The 20,134-nt window shown below is 39.0% G+C and overlaps 1 protein-coding gene and 1 pseudogene across 1 annotated transcript; both read right to left on the bottom strand.

Annotated features, from left to right (window-relative positions):
• Position 1: 1 nt before the first annotated feature.
• Positions 2-4,218, bottom strand: LOC149847310 (NAC domain-containing protein 105 pseudogene; annotated as a pseudogene).
• Positions 4,219-15,363: 11,145 nt separating this feature from the next.
• Positions 15,364-19,410, bottom strand: LOC149847309 (uncharacterized). Its single transcript, XM_089993925.1, has 6 exons — positions 19,152-19,410; positions 18,879-19,060; positions 16,477-18,774; positions 16,235-16,397; positions 15,723-16,126; positions 15,364-15,630 (listed from the first exon to the last, which is right to left on the bottom strand). The coding sequence occupies exons 1-6, from the start codon at positions 19,408-19,410 to the stop codon at positions 15,364-15,366; spliced, it is 3,573 nt and encodes a 1,190-aa protein (XP_089850051.1).
• Between the last annotated feature and the right edge of the window lie 724 nt (positions 19,411-20,134).

Below are 20,134 nucleotides of genomic sequence, written 5' to 3'. Positions count from 1 at the left end.
TTTAGGGGTTGTGAAATGAGTGCTGAGGAAAAAAATGTGGTTGGTATTGCTCAAGTGATTGCTTCTCTACTTGAAACAGTGGAATGTAGTAGTTGGAATCTGATGTAGTCTCACTGAGTTGAGGTGTGCCCTGGCTGTCTAGGGTTGTCCAATCGACTACAAGCCCTTCAGTGTTATCAAAGCAGTGGTACCCATTAAGGTCATTCCCCTCATTGGATGAACCATAGGAATGACAGGTTGCCTCCTTATATAGTTGGCTTGGTGGGAGAGAAGGGCTCTCTAGTTGGGGAAGGTGGAGGAATTGGTTCTCTGTGTGAAGCTTGGAGGGCACAAGATCATCCATGTTGCAAGCAAGTGTAGCACTGTGGGTGGGGTCATCTAGGTGTGTCAATAGTCGATGATGTGCCCTTGCTTGGTTCATGAAAGAGGGGCCTCCAAGATCCCAAATGGGTGTAATTGACCTTTGAGAGGGACTTTGCTTTCTAAATGCGCGGCAGACAACCCAACCCTCATCCTGCAACATAGCATAAAAACATGATTTTGGCAATTGCAAAATTTTGATGCATTGTGGACTGTTGAAATTTGAAGCCCTTAAAAAATCCACTTATATGACATGATGGGATGAACTACAACTTGTATTTGTCTAAACAAACCATATAGATCATATCCATAAGGTTTAATCTACAAAAAAAAAATCAAGAAAATGTTAAGAAATAAGCTGTTTCTACTAGAGGGTACAAGTACAGTTGAGGGTAGCAAATATAATCCTTTTTTTGATATGTTTAATGTTTTTAAGTATATACTGATGTTCTTTTTATATTATTCAAAACGAGCACATTTTTTATTGATCCTGGGATTTTTCTCAGCAATATGTTTTCTCTTTTCTTGATTGTGACATTGTTTAGATTCAGATATTTCAATGTTTACTGATCGAAACTAGACTGTCTTGGCCACAAGTTTTTTGAGTCGAGCTGTCAAACGCCATACGCGACTTGAACTGTGTTTGCCTATTGCAGCAGGCGGCTCCACGGCATGTCATGTACATAAATATGTGCAAATTTTCATGCATTTTTCGCAGAAACCCTCAGATTTCCATGGCATGCAAATGCACCCTTAGTGTCCCAATCTTCAAAAGACATCTAGGGCGTGTTTGATTGGGGGTAAAAGTTATTACTGGAGACAATTTTATCCAGGGAAAAAGTCACTAGGTACATCTAGTGACTTTTTCTCAACAAACAGTAAGGAAAACGATGGAATTGTTGTTTTAAAAAAAGCCCTTAAAAAAGGAGCGAAAGTGACCGATGAATTCTTTTATTCTTTTCCTGGCCTAAAAAGAACAAGCGAGTGAAGGAATTAGGGAGCAAAGAAACCGCTAAACAGATTTACATGCCTAATAGAGATACCGTAGGGGACGTCACCGATGCAAAAAGCAGAAATGTTTTTCTACATTTGATGTCATGTACGGACTCCATGCAAAAAACGAAAGTTTCTCTCTTGGGCGCCATCAAACGCCCCTTAATGCAACTCATGGACCAAACCATCTTGAGCGACACAGCCAAAGTCCAATACTTGCATGCAGATGAAAAATAACTTAAAAATGAGAATATTGAAATATTGTCAAAGGGACTGGATACAAACCTGAGGTTGTCCATGTTCATTAGTCTCTAATCTGTACTCATGCATGATCCAGTCTGTCTTTCCGCCATTCGGAGCCCGTCCTCTGTAGAACACCAGTGTCTTCCTCAACCCTATGAGCTTAAATTTGGAGAACACAGCCTTGTCCCTTCCTGTTGCCTTCCAAAAGCCTGCTGCAGTGGCCCTATTTGTCCTTGTTCCAGTTGGATACTTCTTGTCTTTATGGCTAAAGAAGTACCACTCTGTTTGTTCTTCATAGCCAAGCTTACACTTATCTGTAAATTACTAGAACGCAGTCAGTCAGTTTCAATTCATTTGATGACAATAATAGGGGCAAACTATAGGCTTAGTTCTTAGATGGACTAAACAAGGTCAGCTCTAGAACCCGTTTGTTTGGGGTCTTTTTCGTGGGAAAATGTGATGCTGGCCACAAAATTAAAGTCCATACTTTTTCCACCATTGGTGAAACAAACTGCAAAAAGAAAGGAAAAGTCTATGCTGGTAGGTGTGTCTCAGCTTTTCCCTGCCCCCATGTGGACATCCATTCACACCTTGCTTGGGGCACATTTGAAAGTGGGAAAGATGTAAGAAAAGTGATACAAAGTGAAAAAAATTTGACCCTTCCAAACGAGAGAGACTTTTTCGTTGAAAGAGTTTTTCTAAAAAGTAGACTTTTTGATAAAAAAAAACATTTTTCTTACACTCTCCATCACTCATCTCACCACATCTCACCATCATCACTGATCATAGAGTTTAAGGTAAAAATATGTTTCTTTGAAATTTGAAAATTTGGTACATTGTAGGCCATTGATTTTTACAACTATCATAAAATCTGACATATACGTCAGAAAAACATTATCCAAAGGTCAGTTTCTGCTAAAACTTAATATCTAAATCACATCTAGAGGGTCAGATGTGCAAAATAGATGAAAAAATAAAATTATTATATTTTCTTCACTAAGGGGCTTCTTACCCCCCACGAGGTAGCAAACATTACCCCGTAATACTAACACTAATAATAATGACACATATCTATATAGTAGTTGTGATCGTCGCTGTTGATATTATTACAAAATGCAACAAGCTCAGGTAAAACAGCTTTTCACAAAGTTAACTGTAAAATGCCAACACAAAGCGTGACACCTCTTTGTCAGACAAAGTATCGAGTGGGTCCCGCGGGCTAACATGAGACAAAGTCACTTTTGCGTTGATGTTTTACATAAAACGTTTTACTTTATCTGTAGCCTTCTGCTACACACTACAGTAGCAAACTTTTCATGTGGCAAGAGAAAGCTGCAGCAACCTTGTTTTGTTTTTAACCTAACATTGGAACCAGTCAAATCATGCAAGAAAGAAGGAAGCTGAATGCAGCAAACGGTTGTCAAAACTTGAAAAAGAATCATAGCAAGTCTATCCACTGCATTACAAGATGCAAGAGGACTCTTTTCAAAAGAAAAAAAATACAAGATTTTAGAGGACTAATATCTTAGACCAATAGGCTTCTACCGAAAGCAGATCAGGTCATGCTGAACATGAGCGTTTTTTCTCATGCCGACATCGTGGCCGTCTGTTTGTATTTTGGATGAATGCCACGTGGTTTTGTCGACTTTTTAGCTTTTTAAAATACAAATCGGATGGCCACGATGTCGGCATGAGCAAAAGCGCTCATGTTCAGCATGACCTAATCTGTTTCCGCTTCTACCACCTGTCGGAAAAGTAGGACAAATTTTAACAATATCACTGTTTAAAGAGAGGGTAAAGAGGAGCCAGGATCAGGTGCCATCACATAGCACACTTTGAAGTCTGCGGCTGCACCACACCTGATGCCCTCCATCTTTGGCTGACTTACTGTCAGTTGCGGAGCCCAAAAGCAGATAGAGAGCAGCCGGGTGCAGAAGCACACTGATGTGATGACACCCGAGCCTGGCTCGGGTAAAGAGATATACACAACTCTATTGATGGCCAAGTTGTATTCTCCAATTAACATCACTAAAACTAATCGAGTCCTACCCGGGCGCTTTTAACTGGTGGGTTCGGTAAGGGTTTGCACCCAGTGTTTACCTTGCATGGGGCGGCCCCATTAAGTGACCCGGTTCTCAGTGAAGGTTCCTCATCATAAAAAAACAATTGAGTCATTTTCAATAGGCAAGCAGAGGGATAACCTGAATTGGGGGGTTTCTCCTTAAATATCAAAAAAAGGCTAGGGAATAACATGTGGGATTTGAACCTGAGACCCCTCGGTTATATTAGTAGTGCGACTTAACCACCCAGTTATCTCATTTGGCCCCATAAAAGTTGAGCCTTTGTCTACTGGAAATTTGATTAATGTAGTATCAATAGTTGAAAAAATAAAACACAAAGATAATAAAATCAAGCAAATGCTCTTCATTTTATTATCCCTTGTGGATTTTTGAGTAAATTACCTTGGAGATCCCATGGCTCGATTCTGTAGAGATCAACATCTGTGATGACATCTAGGTCAATTTTTAGGTCTGCAACTTTCCTCGCGAGATAATAACCAACGAGCTCCTCTTCAGTTGGATGGAATCTAAACCCAGGGGGTATGCATGATTCTCCTTCCATTTACAATTTATCTGCTAACAACATATTACCAATGTTATTTATATGCTAATTTCCATCCCCACTTATATATATATATATATAAGAAATGTATTATGGTTCTAAATGATGGTACACACTCTTCTTTAAATCATGATACCAAATGTTGGATCTAACCGTACAAATGCATTAGAATGGCATATTTACCATGTTAGTAGATTTAATTGTCTCTAATATGTGAATATATTCAATTCTTTAAGGTAGCAACATTTCATTGGCTCACAGTTCATGAAGTATGGTTTAAAAATGGTTCAAAACATCATCTTCAAGTCAACATGAAAATAGTAAATAAATCATGCTAAACATGATATGATAGATAAACATGGTTTGAAAATGGCTCAAAACATCATCTTGAGGTCAACTTTAGTGAATGGAAATAGTAAATAAATCATGTTAAACATGATATGATTGATAAACATGGTTTGAAAATGGCTCAAAACATCATCTTGGAGTCAACTTTAATGAATGAAAATAGTAAATAGATCTTGTTAAAACTATGATTAAAAAAAAAACATGTTAAAAATGATATTTAAGGTTACATTTTTCTTTAAGGATTAGATCTATAGAAATCCAAATTGTACTACCACCATAAGTTAAGTTACGGTGGTTCGGTAGCACAATAGACACACTAATATATATATATATATATATATATATATATAGGGTAATACATCTGAACTAAATGAAACATGTCAAATGGGGTTTTCGGCTTTTCTGGTAGTTTTTTTTACTGTTTCAATCCCATAAATGTGTTGGGCATGGTCGATTTACTAGGAATCCATACCTAAATCATGTGTTTTTGATGAAAAATGCTATTCGGAGCCTAAAAAATTTATAAAGATTTTGGATCGTTGATTTTTTCTAACCTTATAAAAACTCACCCATATGTTGGAATAGAACGTTTCAAGAGTTGTTCCATATAAAATCAAGAAAATAAATCACATCTATACGGTCAAAATTTAAAAATAAAACTAAAAAAACTTTAAAACTCAATTAGCATATTTCATTTAGCACAGAAGTATTACCCTGTATTGTAGGTGTTTTTCTGCTTATTGAATTTGTGCAAGTGTTTATCGTTGTTTCTTTATCCCAGAATATGAGACCTATTGAGACATTTCAATAGAGAACCTAAATTTTTTACTGTAAAGTTTTTGTGCAATGTGTGCCATTGATATTTTATTGATCTTTTAAAAAAACCTGATAAAAATTATTTCTAATTTATTACATGTTTTCTACTAAATAAAGTTTAGACTACATATAAAGGATATGGTCCTGTCAATTCCTAACTTGGTTAGGATAAATGAATTCGCATGAGGAAAATGGAGATGCATGAGATCTTTTGTCACCATGGATGGACGGAAGCCGAAGACTTTTGAGGGGCAAAGAATGTGAAGAAAGAAAAGCAAAGGAGAGAGAGAGAGAGAGAGAGAGAGAGAGAGAGAGAGAGAGAGAGAGAGAGAGAGAGAGAGAGAGAGAGAGACTTTATTTGGCACTCAATGGTGGATATCTCGCCACCCCCACTCACCTACACCAGCACCTGAACAACCATTCAAATTACCGAAAAGATCTTGCCAAGCTGAAAAAAATATCACTCGTAGTCTTCAAATATACAAATGACTCAGTCCTTCAATCCCGAGAGAGATGATTGGTTACATACCATCAAAGACATGAACAGATATATATATATATATATATATATATATATATATATATATATATATATATATATATATATATATATATATATATATATATATATAGAGAGAGAGAGAGAGAGAGAGAGAGAGAGAGAGAGAGAGAGAGAGAGAGAGAGAGAGAGATGATTGGTTACATACCATCAAAGATGAACAGAGAGAGGGAGAGCTCAATGTTGGAAATAATCAAGTTGTATCACATTACATTAATGATCTTGTGAAAAACAAATTCTACAAATTTCCAACAGGAAACTCAAAAGAAAAACTAGAAGAAAAACTGCAACACTCACCAGATCTAACCGATAAGAAACGATGGTCTCTCTGCAACTAGATATGGTTTCTGCAACCTGCCCTCAAAAAATAAACCTCCAAACACCCTCCTAATAAATGAACCAATGAAGAAACACAAGCTTGAAGTCACCAGAAATTAATTAATTCTTCTTGAGACTCAACATAAGCTATCAAAATAAAAGGGTGGCAAAATCTTGAGTCCCTTCTGATGTGAAAAGGAAAGGTACCGTGACATACAATGGAAGCAAGCAACAGCTCAAGAGGGTGACAAACATTTAAGAGTAAGGGGGAAGAGAAAGAGGAAAATAAGTGCTTGATTGCGCGTGGGATGACACTAGATGGATTATAAGAAATTTGGACGGCGAGACTTAACAATAACAACTCTCACGCCTATCCTTCCCTTTCTTTCTTTCTTTCTTTTTTTGTGTTGAAGATTTGGAAACGGAGCCCCGTTAGATGCACCGACCCTGGCTGACGTGTCCTGTTATCAGCCCTCCGTTGAGGTGGGTCACTTGGATCTTGCCAACCAATCGCTTTCATTTGTCTCATGATTGAGATCTTGGGATATTTTGTAGCGAATGTTTGGAGGGAGGTGTAATGATGTCTGGTGATTTCTTCTATTGTTGTTATGCTTTAGTTGCTTTGTTATTGGCTTGGCTCCTAGCCGACCACCACCACCATTTTGTGGTGGATGCTCAATCTTGGCAAGGAATCGTTGTGCAGGCTTTTTGTTTTCAAGTGACTGTGAGTCTGTGACAATCTAAACTAAGTTCTCTGTTTTAATTCGTCGTTAGTTGGCGTGATCATCGAGGTGCCCGATGATCGCGAGATCAATTTCTCATGAGATGGGTATGAAATAGGAGGAAGAGAGCTTATCAGGTCAGAGGCAAATTTGGTTCCACTCATCCCCTATGTCATCCCTATCTTAGCACCCTTCCTTGAGATTTCATTGATGCGAGTTGTTTTGATCAAGTTGGACCCTTTGGATGTGTTCTACATCATTAATCTAGTGAAGATCAACTTTTAAATCATCGAGATCTGACGGATTTTATGACAATTCAAGATCAACAGTTCATAAAGCACAAATATTTATTTTTTTTCCTTGAAAAGATATGGTCCAAAGGCCATTCTTACTGAATCTACCATGTTGAATCCATTCATAAGGTCAGATTTGATCAAAACGACTTGCATTATAAGATTTAAGAGGGGTAGGCATTGTCAGTATCGTAGAGGTACCTTGGATGCCATTCATCCATGAGATGAAGGTAAATCCAAACATTTCATTCATTTTTTGTCCTTTAGATGCCGTTCATCTACAAGATGAATGACTCTGTGGGACCCATTTGAGAGTTAATAAACTATCCAACCAAGGCCCCTCTGACCTCACCCTGTCTCATGAAACAGTGCTATGAGAACGGTCCACTCTCCTAAGGTTTCACTGTAGCATGGGGCAAAAAAAAAAGGCTCCAACTTGGTGGGTTCTTTGTCATAAAGCAAAGCAATGTTTTTCTGTGTTTTCAATCTGTTGAACCATACTGTTGTGATCCATAAACATGAATATGACTATCTGACTCATTAAGTACAGGCTAGGTGAATTCCTATTATCAGACTGTCCCTGCCTGTCAACCTCCATAAGTTGGTTTCCATTACTCTCTTTGTGAACCGCTGCTATAAAGACAAGTCCTAATATTCCATTTTAGACTCCAAAAATTTTCATTTGTGGAAGGACTTCAAACTGTCTTGCTTAACTTCAACCCCTTCCCCCAACACACACACACACACACACACAATATATATATATATATATATATATATATATATATATATGTGTGTGTGTGTGTGTGTGTGTGTGTGTGTGTGTGTTGGACTTAGACTTGTTTGCTTAGTACAGATCATAGTTTTAATCTAACAATTTAGATGCAGAAGACCTTCTGTTTGTTTTTCTGTAGTTATATTTTGATGCAATTTGGGCTGTTCATTTTTAGCTTAAAATATATTGAAATATTTCAATTTATAATTTCCAAGTATGTTCTAAAGTAAAAGAAGCATGGTATATCAATCCATACGCATTGATACCAATTTTTGTGTTCACACCAAGGGGGGCTCCACGTGGTTGGTAGGAGCTGTCAGTGCACATCTCCTTGTGGTGGGACGTTGCAGGTTCAAAACCCAGTGGTACGTTGAATAATAACTGTTGGGGTCTGCCTAACCTCAGCTTGCCTTTAAAAAAAAAGACTTATCAACACATGCACACACACATTATTTGTGAAAGATATTTGTAGAAGTTTTACACATTTTAGTAGTTTTATCTAAATTTTGCTAATTATCACTTGAAGAAAAGCAAATGATTTTGGTAATTTAGTCGAAAGAACTAAGTTATTAGGTTCTGTGGAAGTGGGGAATGTAACATATAATTGATGCTGACAGTTGATTCATATTTTATGGCCTCATGATCCGGCTTGACTCTCAAATTTAACTAAAAAAAAAACAGATCAAGTCTGGATCGAGATTTTGATTCAGATTTGCTGCTTAAGATTCAGATTCACATTCAAATTTGGTCCTGCACGTAGAGAAGTAGACAGCTTGGATTAAGGTTGGATGTCCGATTGAATCCAAATGTGTAAGTCGGATTTGGCAGCCAAAGTCTGATCTGATCAATAACTAGATCCAGTCTATACATTGAGTTTGGCATCTGGATCACTAAATTTTTAATCTGAATATATGTAAATGTTAGACTTGAAGGTAGTCTGATCCAGATCTGTTTTCAGTTGATTGCCATCTGCTTCCAAATCATCTGATCAAGCTAGATTCGATTAGGTCAGACTTAATAACAACTAGATCCTTACTTACACCAAACCGTATACATTCATATACCGCACACCAAGTCTAACTAACAAGCCCCAAGCAGGGTTGGCTACAGTCAAGGTTCGATTCTCATGGGTGTCACCCCTCTACACAAGCCAACGCGTAGCATAGGCCCTAAGGGCAGGGGTCCTAGCCTCGGAGTTTTACACCGCCAGCGTGACGATCGTAGGTATGATAGGCTGAGCTAGACCAGGTCTTAGTACATAGTGCAGTTTCTTTGGGTTATAAATTCAAAAAAAAAAAAAGTCCAACTAACAAACCCAAGCCAAGCCGAGCTACTACAAAAGTGGAACAAAGAGAAAGAGTGAGGGCCACACCTTCATGCATTAATGAATCAAGAGACAAAAAGATGTATGGCATGCTTGGGCTTATTAAAAAAGGGATCTAGCTTTGTGTTTGGTCCTAGTTGGTTAGTCACTGTCATTTGGGTCGGTTGGTGGGTCGGGCCTGTCCTTGTTATCAAAACCATACCTATCATGCATCCTGATTGCAATCTAATTTTATTATTGCCTCTTGTCTCCCCAAGTGAAAAAAAGTAGAGAAATTTGCTTTTGTATACAACACACAAGCCCCCTTCTAGATAAGGGCGCCCCACACCCTCTTTACCAGCTTGACATTGAGACTTCTTCATCTGGTCCCTTGTCTAATCAGAGCTAGGTGACCAATGATAGCTGGACACATCATAGAACTAATGTGGGGCCAGCCTAGGGGTATCAATGGGTTGGGTTTGGTTCGGACCTAAGTAGAACCAAACTTAGACTAGATTTTTGGGTATGGTATTGGGTCTAGACCCAGGTATAAGTAGATCTACTATATGAAAAATCATACCCGGACCCAATAAGAGCTACATGAACCAAAACAGGACCATACCCAGCAAAACCATATTTTTTTTATCATTTTTACATTAAAAATTTGTGGGTCTTAATCGAAACTCGGGTCGGGTTCAGGTCTGGTATAAAATTTCACAAACTATACCCGAGTCTATGTATTAATGGGACCTTCGGATCCAGACCTGAGTCAGGTCTTCTTATTTATCACCATACCTGGATCCTATTGAGTTTGGTTGGGGTTGGATCTGGGTAAACTAGGCCCGTTGACACCCCTAAGCCCGCCCCTTCCTTCATTTAGCCGTTATTGTGAAAAGTACTTGGTTGTACCCCCAGGTTAAGGTCACCTACTGTTTTGGACGTTCATGGCTTTGGTTGAAGGTAGGGTGCAAAGGGTAGGAAAATGGCTGGGTCATGCTCGATCCAAATCCACATTTTGTGCATCTGGTCCAAATCTTGTTTCTGGGTCCAGATGAGAACCGATGATGTAGGGTTTGAATCCTGATCCAAATTCCAAAGTATATATGTTAATACTCTATCCGGTAAATGAAAACCAGGTTCAAGGTTTTCACATGTAAAAAATGTAAATATATTGGATTAAATCTCAATCCGAACACCGATCCGATTCAAAACATGGATTCAAATCCAAATTAAATTAGAAAATAATCCAAGCATGTGAATCTGACTCTGACCTGAATACTCTTATTTGAAGAATACATATCCAGAAATAATGTGTTGGATTCAGATTGAAGGTCCGACCAAGCTCGATTCATTTGCACCCGTAGTTGAAGCCGTGGACCCTTTCAACATGAGACTGCCCTAGACCTGCCAATTATATGGTTTACCTGCAATGTGCCCATTCTTTCTGTCAGGTAGGGGTGTCAATGCGACCCGTACCAAACCCTATAGGGTTAGGGTTTGGTGATAAAGAAGGAGGTCTAATTAGAAACTGGGTTGGACCCAAAAGATCCAATTAGTATATGGAGCTGGGTATGGTTTATGAAATTTCATATCGAGATTCATTTAACACGTGATTTTTCAATATTTAAAAGATAAAAAAAAATTATTTTACTGGGTATGAATAGGGTCTGGTTTATGTAATTCTTATAGGACCCAGGTATGGTTTTTCTTATGGTAGAGACCCAGGTCAGGGGTGCCTTGGATGCCATTCATCTTACACCCATCAAAAGGCTACAAACAAATCTTTGTGAGCTGTCTATTTTAAGCCCCTCTGAAGCATCCAAAAGAAAATGGCCAGGCCCATCTAAGAGATGGCATCCCTCCCATGATGGTTTGGATGTCGTTCATCTTATGATTAACGGCCACCAAGGGACCCCTGATGGTAGGGTGCCCCTGAGTCCCTGACCTGATTCCCTATCGAAGTTGGGCTGGGTTAGGCTTGGAGATAGCCCTTTTTGGTACCATGCCAAAGCGGCCAAGCCTAGGCTGTTGCCAAACTAGCAATGCAATTCAAAGGCTCGAGTCAAGCCCTTCAATATGCACAAAGTTATATGTCTAGCTTTTTTTGAAAAAAAAATTGTTGGAGCAAAGCAACTTTTTCTTTTTACCAACAAGGGCTCCACATGTATGGTAGGAGCAGTAGTGCACGTCACCTTGTGTTGGGACGTTGGAGGTTCAAAACCCAATGGTATAGTTGTATAACTGGTAAAAAATGGATTTTATAGGTTTGAGATCAAACACTACAAGTACGTTCTTACTAATGCTCTTTGGAACTTCAATCATCTAATTTTAGAATTTTTGAAAATGTGAAGCATGAAAGTTTTTATCAACAAGCCTGTGGCCATGTGCGCAACCGTCTAAGGTCTTTTTACAGGAATTTTGATTACATACAACTAAGAAATTGTCCAAAAACAAAAAAAAACAAAAAAAAGGGAGGAAGAATGATATGCCTCACAGGTTAAGCCATGGGTATATATAGGGTGAGGAAGCTTCTGGATTGTTCTAGAGCTGTAAATGACTTTTAAAGACTGCTTTTTTTCAATGTTTTGATTCTCTAACAAAAATGACCCTAAATAGTTAGTTGACTTTGATTGTGACAATCCTAGTGTGACTAACATACTTTAGAAGCCTTCAACGACCCTTGGGGCACGTTCGGAAATAAGAAAGATGTAGGAAAAGTGATACAAAATGGAAAATCAGTACAAATTTTTTGACCCTCCCAAACGAGGGACCTTTGGCTGAGATAGTTTTTCTAAAAAATATACTTTTTGATAGGTAACATTCCTTCGAGGGGGAGTGAAGGAATGTTTCCTACCATGAGAAAATTTATTTTTACACTCCCCACCACCCATCTCACCACCACCATTATCCATTTAACCACCACCCTCCTCCTCCTCTCTCTCATTTTTTCTCATGCTATACAAACAAGTAAAAAACTTTCTTTTAGAAAACTTCCCATAGGCAAAACTTTATTTTCCTATGAGAATATTTTAAATTCGAAGAAAAAAATATCTTAGATGCTTCAAAATTTGTCTCTTCATAATGTGACTATTCATCTTGAAAGGCTTTTTAAAGAGAAATTAAATGGGGCCAACAATATTAAAAAAGATACATATTTTGAAACTTCTGTAGAAGTTATTTTAAAAAATGTATTGACTAATAAAGATCCTACGTGCCCAAGAGGGTTCCCCATCATCTGGTAGGGATGACTTGTGAATGTCACCAAGTTGACGGGAAGTCTCAAGTTCGAAACCCAGAAACCCAGGGGTGGCATCCCTTGCCACAAGGTCGAAGCTGAGTGTACTCTTCAGCGGGCAGGGGGGACCTCAAGGGTTTTACCAACCTGAGGCCAGCCAATGGGGGATTGGGGTGGTTCCCTAGATTATCTAAAAAAACAAATAAAAGGTCTTGAATGCCTTCTACACTTTAGCCCTCCCTTAATGATCGAAAACCCTAAATTAATTGAAGGCCCTTGGTATATTTGCCTTGAATTTAGTTTCTCATGTAATTAACCAGATTTTCATTACACAAGTTTTCCAGAATTATTGGCGTGGATTACTGTGTTTGATGCCTTGTGCTTGTGTAGATTCACGAATGCTTTACAAAATTGTCTACTACCCACATAATATATAACATGTGAAGTCCAATATCACAAGGATCGAAAACCCTAACTTTGGTACATGTATGCTCCTCTTCAAAGAGAAAACGACAGGAAAAATTTAGAATCTGTTTGGGTGCCTTGCATTGAGATGGAAACACCATTCCCATGTGTTGCCAAATCTGGTTTTGCCAAAATGTATTGTTGAGGTGGAGTTGAAGTGTGGTTGTTGGGGCTGCCAACTCCATTCCCAATTCAGTGTTTTGGCAACACCACTGCTCCCAAATAGCAGAGAATATGAGAGCGCTGAGGAAACCAGCAACACACCTCTCATTCAAGGCTCCCAAACAGAGCTTTAATATCATTTAGAAGGTTTAGTGGGAAGAGATCAGATTTTTTAACTGACCATATATCATCTGATAGAATAAATTTTTGAGGTGGTGAGGGAAGAAGAAGCGTCTTATCCCAATGGCACTATGTTAAAAGGCAAGTTGAATTGCATACATTATAGAAAAAGTTTACATGCTAGAGATCAATGTTGAGTCTTGGGCAAGTAAAAAGGTTATTCTAATTATGTTCAAGAAATTGAAGAAGCTTGGTAGCCAGATCCATTACACTGCACAAGAAGTCAAGAAGAGAAATGAAATATTGGAATCATGTAAAGTTTATCAGGTCAAGGATCCTCAACCGAGTTTATCTTTCAAGTCCTATCATGCACACCAAAATATCAATGCCTCCATAGGTTGGCCTTTAGCCCTCTGTTCATAAAGTCAAGAGCTATCAATCACATGTTCAGGATTAAATCCTTATTACATTGTTATTATGCATGCTAGATATCAATCTTGGGTCTATCATTTTTTATTTTTGAAAAAGGAACTATGAAAATGCATTCTCAATCGCATTTAGTTACGGTAATTTCTTGTATACGGTAATTTCTTAATAACCTTTTATTGTAAGTTCATTTAGAAAACCGCAAATGCTTGTAACCTTTATCTATCTCACAGTGTATGATCGATCAAGATGGAGAGGTTGACATAAAGAAAATATAGTTTACACACTCAATGGAAAGAATGATATCTCTAGGGCACGTTTGGAAGTGAGAAAGATATAGGAAAAGTGATGCAAAATGGGAAATCCGTACCCTTCCAAACGAGAGAGACTTTTTCGTTGAGAGTTTTTCTAAGTACATTTTTTAATAGGAAACATTCCTCCATGGGGGGTGTGGAGAAATGTTTCCTACCAAGAGAATTTATTTTTATACTCCCCACCACCACAACCACCACCATCCATCTTAGACAAAACTTTTTTTTCCTATGAGTTTTTCTTTCTTCCAAACTTGCCCCTAGTGTTCTAAGATATTCTCTAGTAGCATGTTATTGCATAAGAGATTAGGCATCTTCTTTTATAAAAAATGCAAATTTTATAAATCTTAATAACCATTATGATTAATACTGGAAGTAGTAATCAAATGAATGATTCTAAGATTCTCACATTATTTTGAACTTGTCTACTTTGATATATATAGGGGAGTCTTAGTTGTATTCTTCTTTATTCCTTGTTTTCAAGTATTTTGTATCAGTTGTTTACGACTTTTTAAGAATAACAATGATTTCGTCATTGAAATTCAAATATAAGATGACTTTCATTTTCTTAATAATCATTATGATCAATACTGGAAGCAAGTGAATGATTCTAGGATTCTCACATTATTTTAAACTTGTCTACTTTGATACATCAAGTATTTTGTATTAGTTGTTTACGACTTTTTAAGAATAACAATGATTTCATCATTGAAATTCAAATATAAGATGAGTTTCATTTTCTTATTGATCATAAGATGATTAAAAAATCCATGTCCTGCTTCATTAAAGATTTTGAAGTTTGATTGTAACAGAAAATAATATTCAATGCATTGTGAAGAGAGACTCAAGGATTCCTTATTCAAATGAATTCTCTCAAACTATGAGATGACTTGGTGGTCTACAGAAAATGGCATATATATTTGATGAATTTAAAGCTTGCTGGCCTTGCAACATGAAAACTGAAAAAAGAGAAGCATGCGAGTGCTGCCATAATTGCACAAACTGAAACATGAAAGAGAAGAGCTACTATTAAGAGTTGATCTCCCCAACTAAATTGTCATTGCCACATGATAATGATTGGTAGGGAACTTGCGACTGCTGTACTAATTGCATATGCAGCAGTATGCATACTTGAAAAGAGTCCTATGCAGGTAAAGTTGTTCTGCCCATAATGATAATTATGGTGCAGTAACAAACAAGTTTCAGACCCTTAACGCCTTCCGTTTACCTTCTTCTTTTGAAGGGGTCCCTACTAATTGCATGTATAACAATATGCTTACTTGAAAAGAGTCTTATGCAGGTAAGTTGTTCTGCCCATAATGATAATTATGGTGCAGTATAAGTTTCAGACCCTTAGCACCTTCCGTAAACAACACCTTCTTGAAGGGATCCCCCTTTGGTGCTCTCACAGGTTCATGATAAGTCCCTCTCAAGCCGCCATCGTTATCGAAGCTGGACCAAGTTGGTCCTCTTGGAGTGCTTTCCAACCACAAGAACCTTTCAGAGTATGGGTTCACCAGACTCTGGCAGAACTCCTCTGGGGTCTCACAGATCAGTCCCTAAAAGCATCAGGATTACAAAAGTAATTAGACTAGGAAGGAGGCATTATGAAAATGAGTTCTAGAAATTGGTAGGGGAAGTTTGATATTACCTCTGCCATGGCTTTAATTTTTAGGCCAACCTCTTTCGTTAAAAGGACGAGCTGTCCATCTGTCTTCAGTCTCTTGAAGAGGAGTGCACATTCAAGTATGTGATCTCCTGATGTAGGTGAAACTATCTCTGCAAAACTCCCATAATTCGAGAATGGCATTTGACTGGCAGTAACAAAACTAGCTGCATTGCAGCTACTGGATTCACTGCCTCCTTGGCTTGGTTGCGTGTGAGGAGACACTGGCGGAGTTGCAGATACTGGAACACACTCACTGGAGCTCTGCACATGAATCCACCAGCTCATTTTCACCATACACTCCTCTATCCATTGCATGATCAAATCAGCCTCTGATTCTCTTCTGAACCTGCTTGCTCTGTGTTTCTGGCTATCTAACTCCCTAACAACTGTACCAGAAACAGCACATCATAATGGAATCCTTCTAAATGAATAAAGCAGATACACTGAATCAAACTAAGCGCAAAAATGCCAGTTTTAAAATTTGGTTTGTTTACCCATTCTTGGGACAATAAGCTGAGTCCCTTTCAGACCTTCCATTAACTTGAGTGACCTTCTGGATTGTGCATTCATAAGGCAACTTGTGTCAACCACCATGTACCATTTCTTTTTTGCTGCTGCCTCCATGTTCTCAGCAGCTTGAAGATTTACAGACTGAATCTGCAACATGTTCAATTGGTTTTCTCATCCAACAAAATAAAGGATAAGAAATACAAAAGAGGCTCAAGCATTTGCTTACCACAGAAGAACAACTCCTGTCTGCACCGGCCTTTTGGCATGTAACAGTATAACTAGTTCTTGATGCAGTGATGCCAGGCGATCGTTTGACATTGTCAGGAGAATTCAGGAGCAAATTTTGGAAAGGTATTCTTTCTTCTGACCTTTTTTTGAAGATCATCTCCTCTTTGAACTTTGATGGAATCCGAGTCTTCGACTTCAAAGCTCGAGAAACTTTTGGGGTCACATTCTCTTTGTCAGATAGAAACATATCTTCTGTAATGGAGTTTCTGAAATCATCCAAGGGTGAACCAGCATGCCACACTCGCTGCTTCATGTCCAGACTAGCAGCTGCAACGATTCTGCAGTTTTCGGCTTCCATGATCAACTTTTTGGGGGTAAGTTTCATACTCGACTTTAAAACACGTGTTGAGGGAACTTGTGGAGTCAAATTCTCCTTGTCTGACGGGAACATATCTTCCATATCATAGTTGGTGGTTCTATGAGCCAGTGTAGATGAACCTTGCAAACCATGCTCCTTAGCATGCTGTTCAACACTCATAGGTGTTCTGCTGCTTCCAGCTTCATCTAAAACACGTGTTGAGGGAACTTGTGGAGTCAAATTCTCCTTGTCTGACATATCTTCCATATCATAGTTGGTGATTCGATGAACCAGTGGAGATGAACCTTGCAAACCATGCTCCTTAGCATGCTGTTCAACACTCATAGGTGTTCTGCTGCTTCCGGCTTCATCTAGATGGCCGTAGTAAAGCCGCCTCCTTGATTTTAAAACATTAGAAGAAACTTGATAAGTGGGGTTCTCCTCTTCTGATGGGAAGATACCTTCCATATCAGACTTTGTGAAACCAGAACTTAAAGATGATCCCAGCAACTGATGCTGCTTTGTACCCTGTTCAGCAGTCACAAGTATCCTATTGTTACTCGCTTCAACCAAGCTATCACAGGCAACTTTGGTATTTGATTTTGGCGTCAAATTCTTCTGAGCTAATGAGAAACCAGAACCTAAAGATGATCCCAGCAACTGGTGCTGCTTTGTACCCTGTTCAGCAGTCACAGGTATCCTATTGTTACTCGCTTCAACCAAGCTATCACAGGCAACTTTGGTATTTGATTTTGGTGTCAAATTCTCCTGAGCTGATGAGAAACCAGAACCTAAAGATGATCCCAGCAACTGGTGTTGCTTTGTATCCTGTTCAGCAGCCACAGGTGTCTTATTGCCATCACTTGCTTCAACAAAGCTTTCACAGGCAACTTTGGTATTTGATTTTGGTGTCAAATTCTCCTGATCCAATGAGAAACCGGCATCTAAAGATGATCCCAGCAACTGATGCTGCTTTGTTCGCTGTTTAGCAGTCACAGGTGTCTTATTGTTACTTGCCTCAACCAAGCTTTCACAGGCAATTTTGATATTTGATTTTGGAGTCAAATTCTCCTGATCTGAAGAGAAAGCATTTGCTTCTTCACTAACACTTCTGCAGAGTGAGTGAGAGGGAACCCCCTGCTCCAACTGTGTTCTCCATCTATTATTCAAGGTTGCACGATAATTGCAATTGCTAAGTGCAGCCTCCGAGTTTTCTCTTGCTACTACATTATCTAATTGGAGACCATCCAAATATCCCGTGATCTGGTTCTCCTTGACTTCAAATGCATTTTCAGAGGCAGCTTCCTCTTTTGATTTTGAAATGCATAGAGAAGTTTGTGGAGTGATCTTATTTAGCAAGAACATGTCTTCCTCTTCATTAAAATTATGGAAGTGTGACTCATGCAGGATTACCTCCTCTTCATGCTGATCAATTTCTCCTGAGGTGATATTCGTGGTTTTAGCATCCTCACAGACGCAGACTTCGGTATCCAAGTTTTCACGGGAACCCTTATTATCTGATTGGAGAACATTTAAATAGTTGGTGCTCGGATTCTCTTTGCTCAAAACAAATTGTTCTTCTTGGCTGTCAGTTACATCTATGTTGGTTCTGTCCTTAGTCTGACTGATAATTGCGGCATCATTGCCATCTAAATCATTGATCTCAGCATACAATCCCATGTCAAGCCCTTCGTCATTCCTCTCATTAGTACGAATACGAGGGGCTGAAGACCCGCACCTTCTGAGCCAAAGATTCTCAGTGCCTGATTTTTTCTTAATCCCACAACTATGAGATCCTTGAATTTCTTTTCCAGATATCATCTGATCGACCAAAGAAACTTCTGGTAATGAAGAGTATGAAGATTCAAGCTCCATAGAAGGTGCTGATGCGGACCATTTATCATATTCATCAGCACCAACAAATCCATCCTTCCTCTCCTGTTGTATCAAAATCATTGACATAAGAATAATACAATTCCACAAAGATACAGGGTAATGCTGAAAACAGAGAGGGGGGAGGGGGGACTTGGTAACATTGTTACCTCCTGATTTTCGGAAAAAGATGGTGATGGCATCTCATTTTCGGCCTCTAAATCGCAAATCGACGATACCCATCTAAGCTTATACATTCTTGTTGAAGCTCCAAGCTTCAGAACGTCTCCTTCTTCGACTTGCACAGAAACTTGGGGGTCAATTTTTCGTCCGGAAATCATTGTTCCATGAACTGCACACAAACATGATGTTCTCATCAAATCTTTTGGATACAAAACTAAATCAACCATTTGGGTATCACAAGAAATTGAAAGACTGAGTACCTGAGGACAGATCCGTTACAAAGAGCCACCTCGAAGACTCGTTGAACTTCAGATGCAGATGGTAGCGGCTGATGCTGGGGTGCTCTAGCACAATATCACAATCAGGGTGACGACCAACCATCAGAGTCAGGTCTTCTTGGTTGAGTTCGGGCTCTGAAAGCGATGTGTTTCGGAGGATGATGTTCTTGACGTGGGCTCCGTTCTTGAACACGGTGAAGACGGGAATCATCTTGCTCTCCTCTTCCTTTTCCTGATCCATGGTTGTGCTTCCCTTTTTTCTCCCTCAGATTTTCTGATTCTGCTTTTAAAAAAACAGCTTGCAAGAGAGACGATTGAAGAAAAAACAACGAAGCGTCGAAGATTGATCATTAAATGACCGGTTTGATTTTTGGGGTCATTTTGAAATGGCAGCAAGAACAGAACCGTTACCGCAACGGCTATATTTCTTTGAAGGGCGACGGTTTTGGAGAGGGCTCCCTTCTAACGGGCAGCAATCAAAAATCTTTTTTCTTACTAAACCCCCAATAATTTGCTCCAATAACGTAAATGCCCCCACATTCTTTTATTTTCTTTTTTTACTTTCATTTTTTTTATTTGCGTTTTATTTTATCTCCTTTTCCACTTTAGAAAAACCTCTTTACGGGTAGGGGTGCCCATCTGACTGTAGGTGGCGCATATCGGGTCGGGTTCAGGCTGCATTTTGAAGCCCATGCCCGAATCAGGTCGTGCCAGGCCCAGCGCAAGCCTGACTCGAGCCCAAGTATAACTGAGTCGGGCTGGGCTCGAAACAAGACATGGGACAGTTCTATCGGGCCTTTATCAAGCCAGGCCAGGCGGGCCCAATGGCCACCCCTATTTGCAGGTTAAAAAAAGGGCCTCAAGTGTAAGAAAAAAAGAAAACACCAAGGTGGTATCCCATGTGGTAAGCGGGCCCTGTGCCAAGCTGAAGGCCCAGGTTCGAATCCCTCTGCCACATGGGGCCT

This window comes from Nuphar pumila, chromosome 2, assembly GCF_984573655.1.
Source record: "Nuphar pumila chromosome 2, dmNupPumi1.hap1.1, whole genome shotgun sequence".
NCBI lineage: Eukaryota > Viridiplantae > Streptophyta > Magnoliopsida > Nymphaeales > Nymphaeaceae > Nuphar > Nuphar pumila.
The sequence above is the reverse complement of the archived record's forward strand: the minus strand, read 5'-3'. Positions and strand labels throughout refer to the sequence as shown.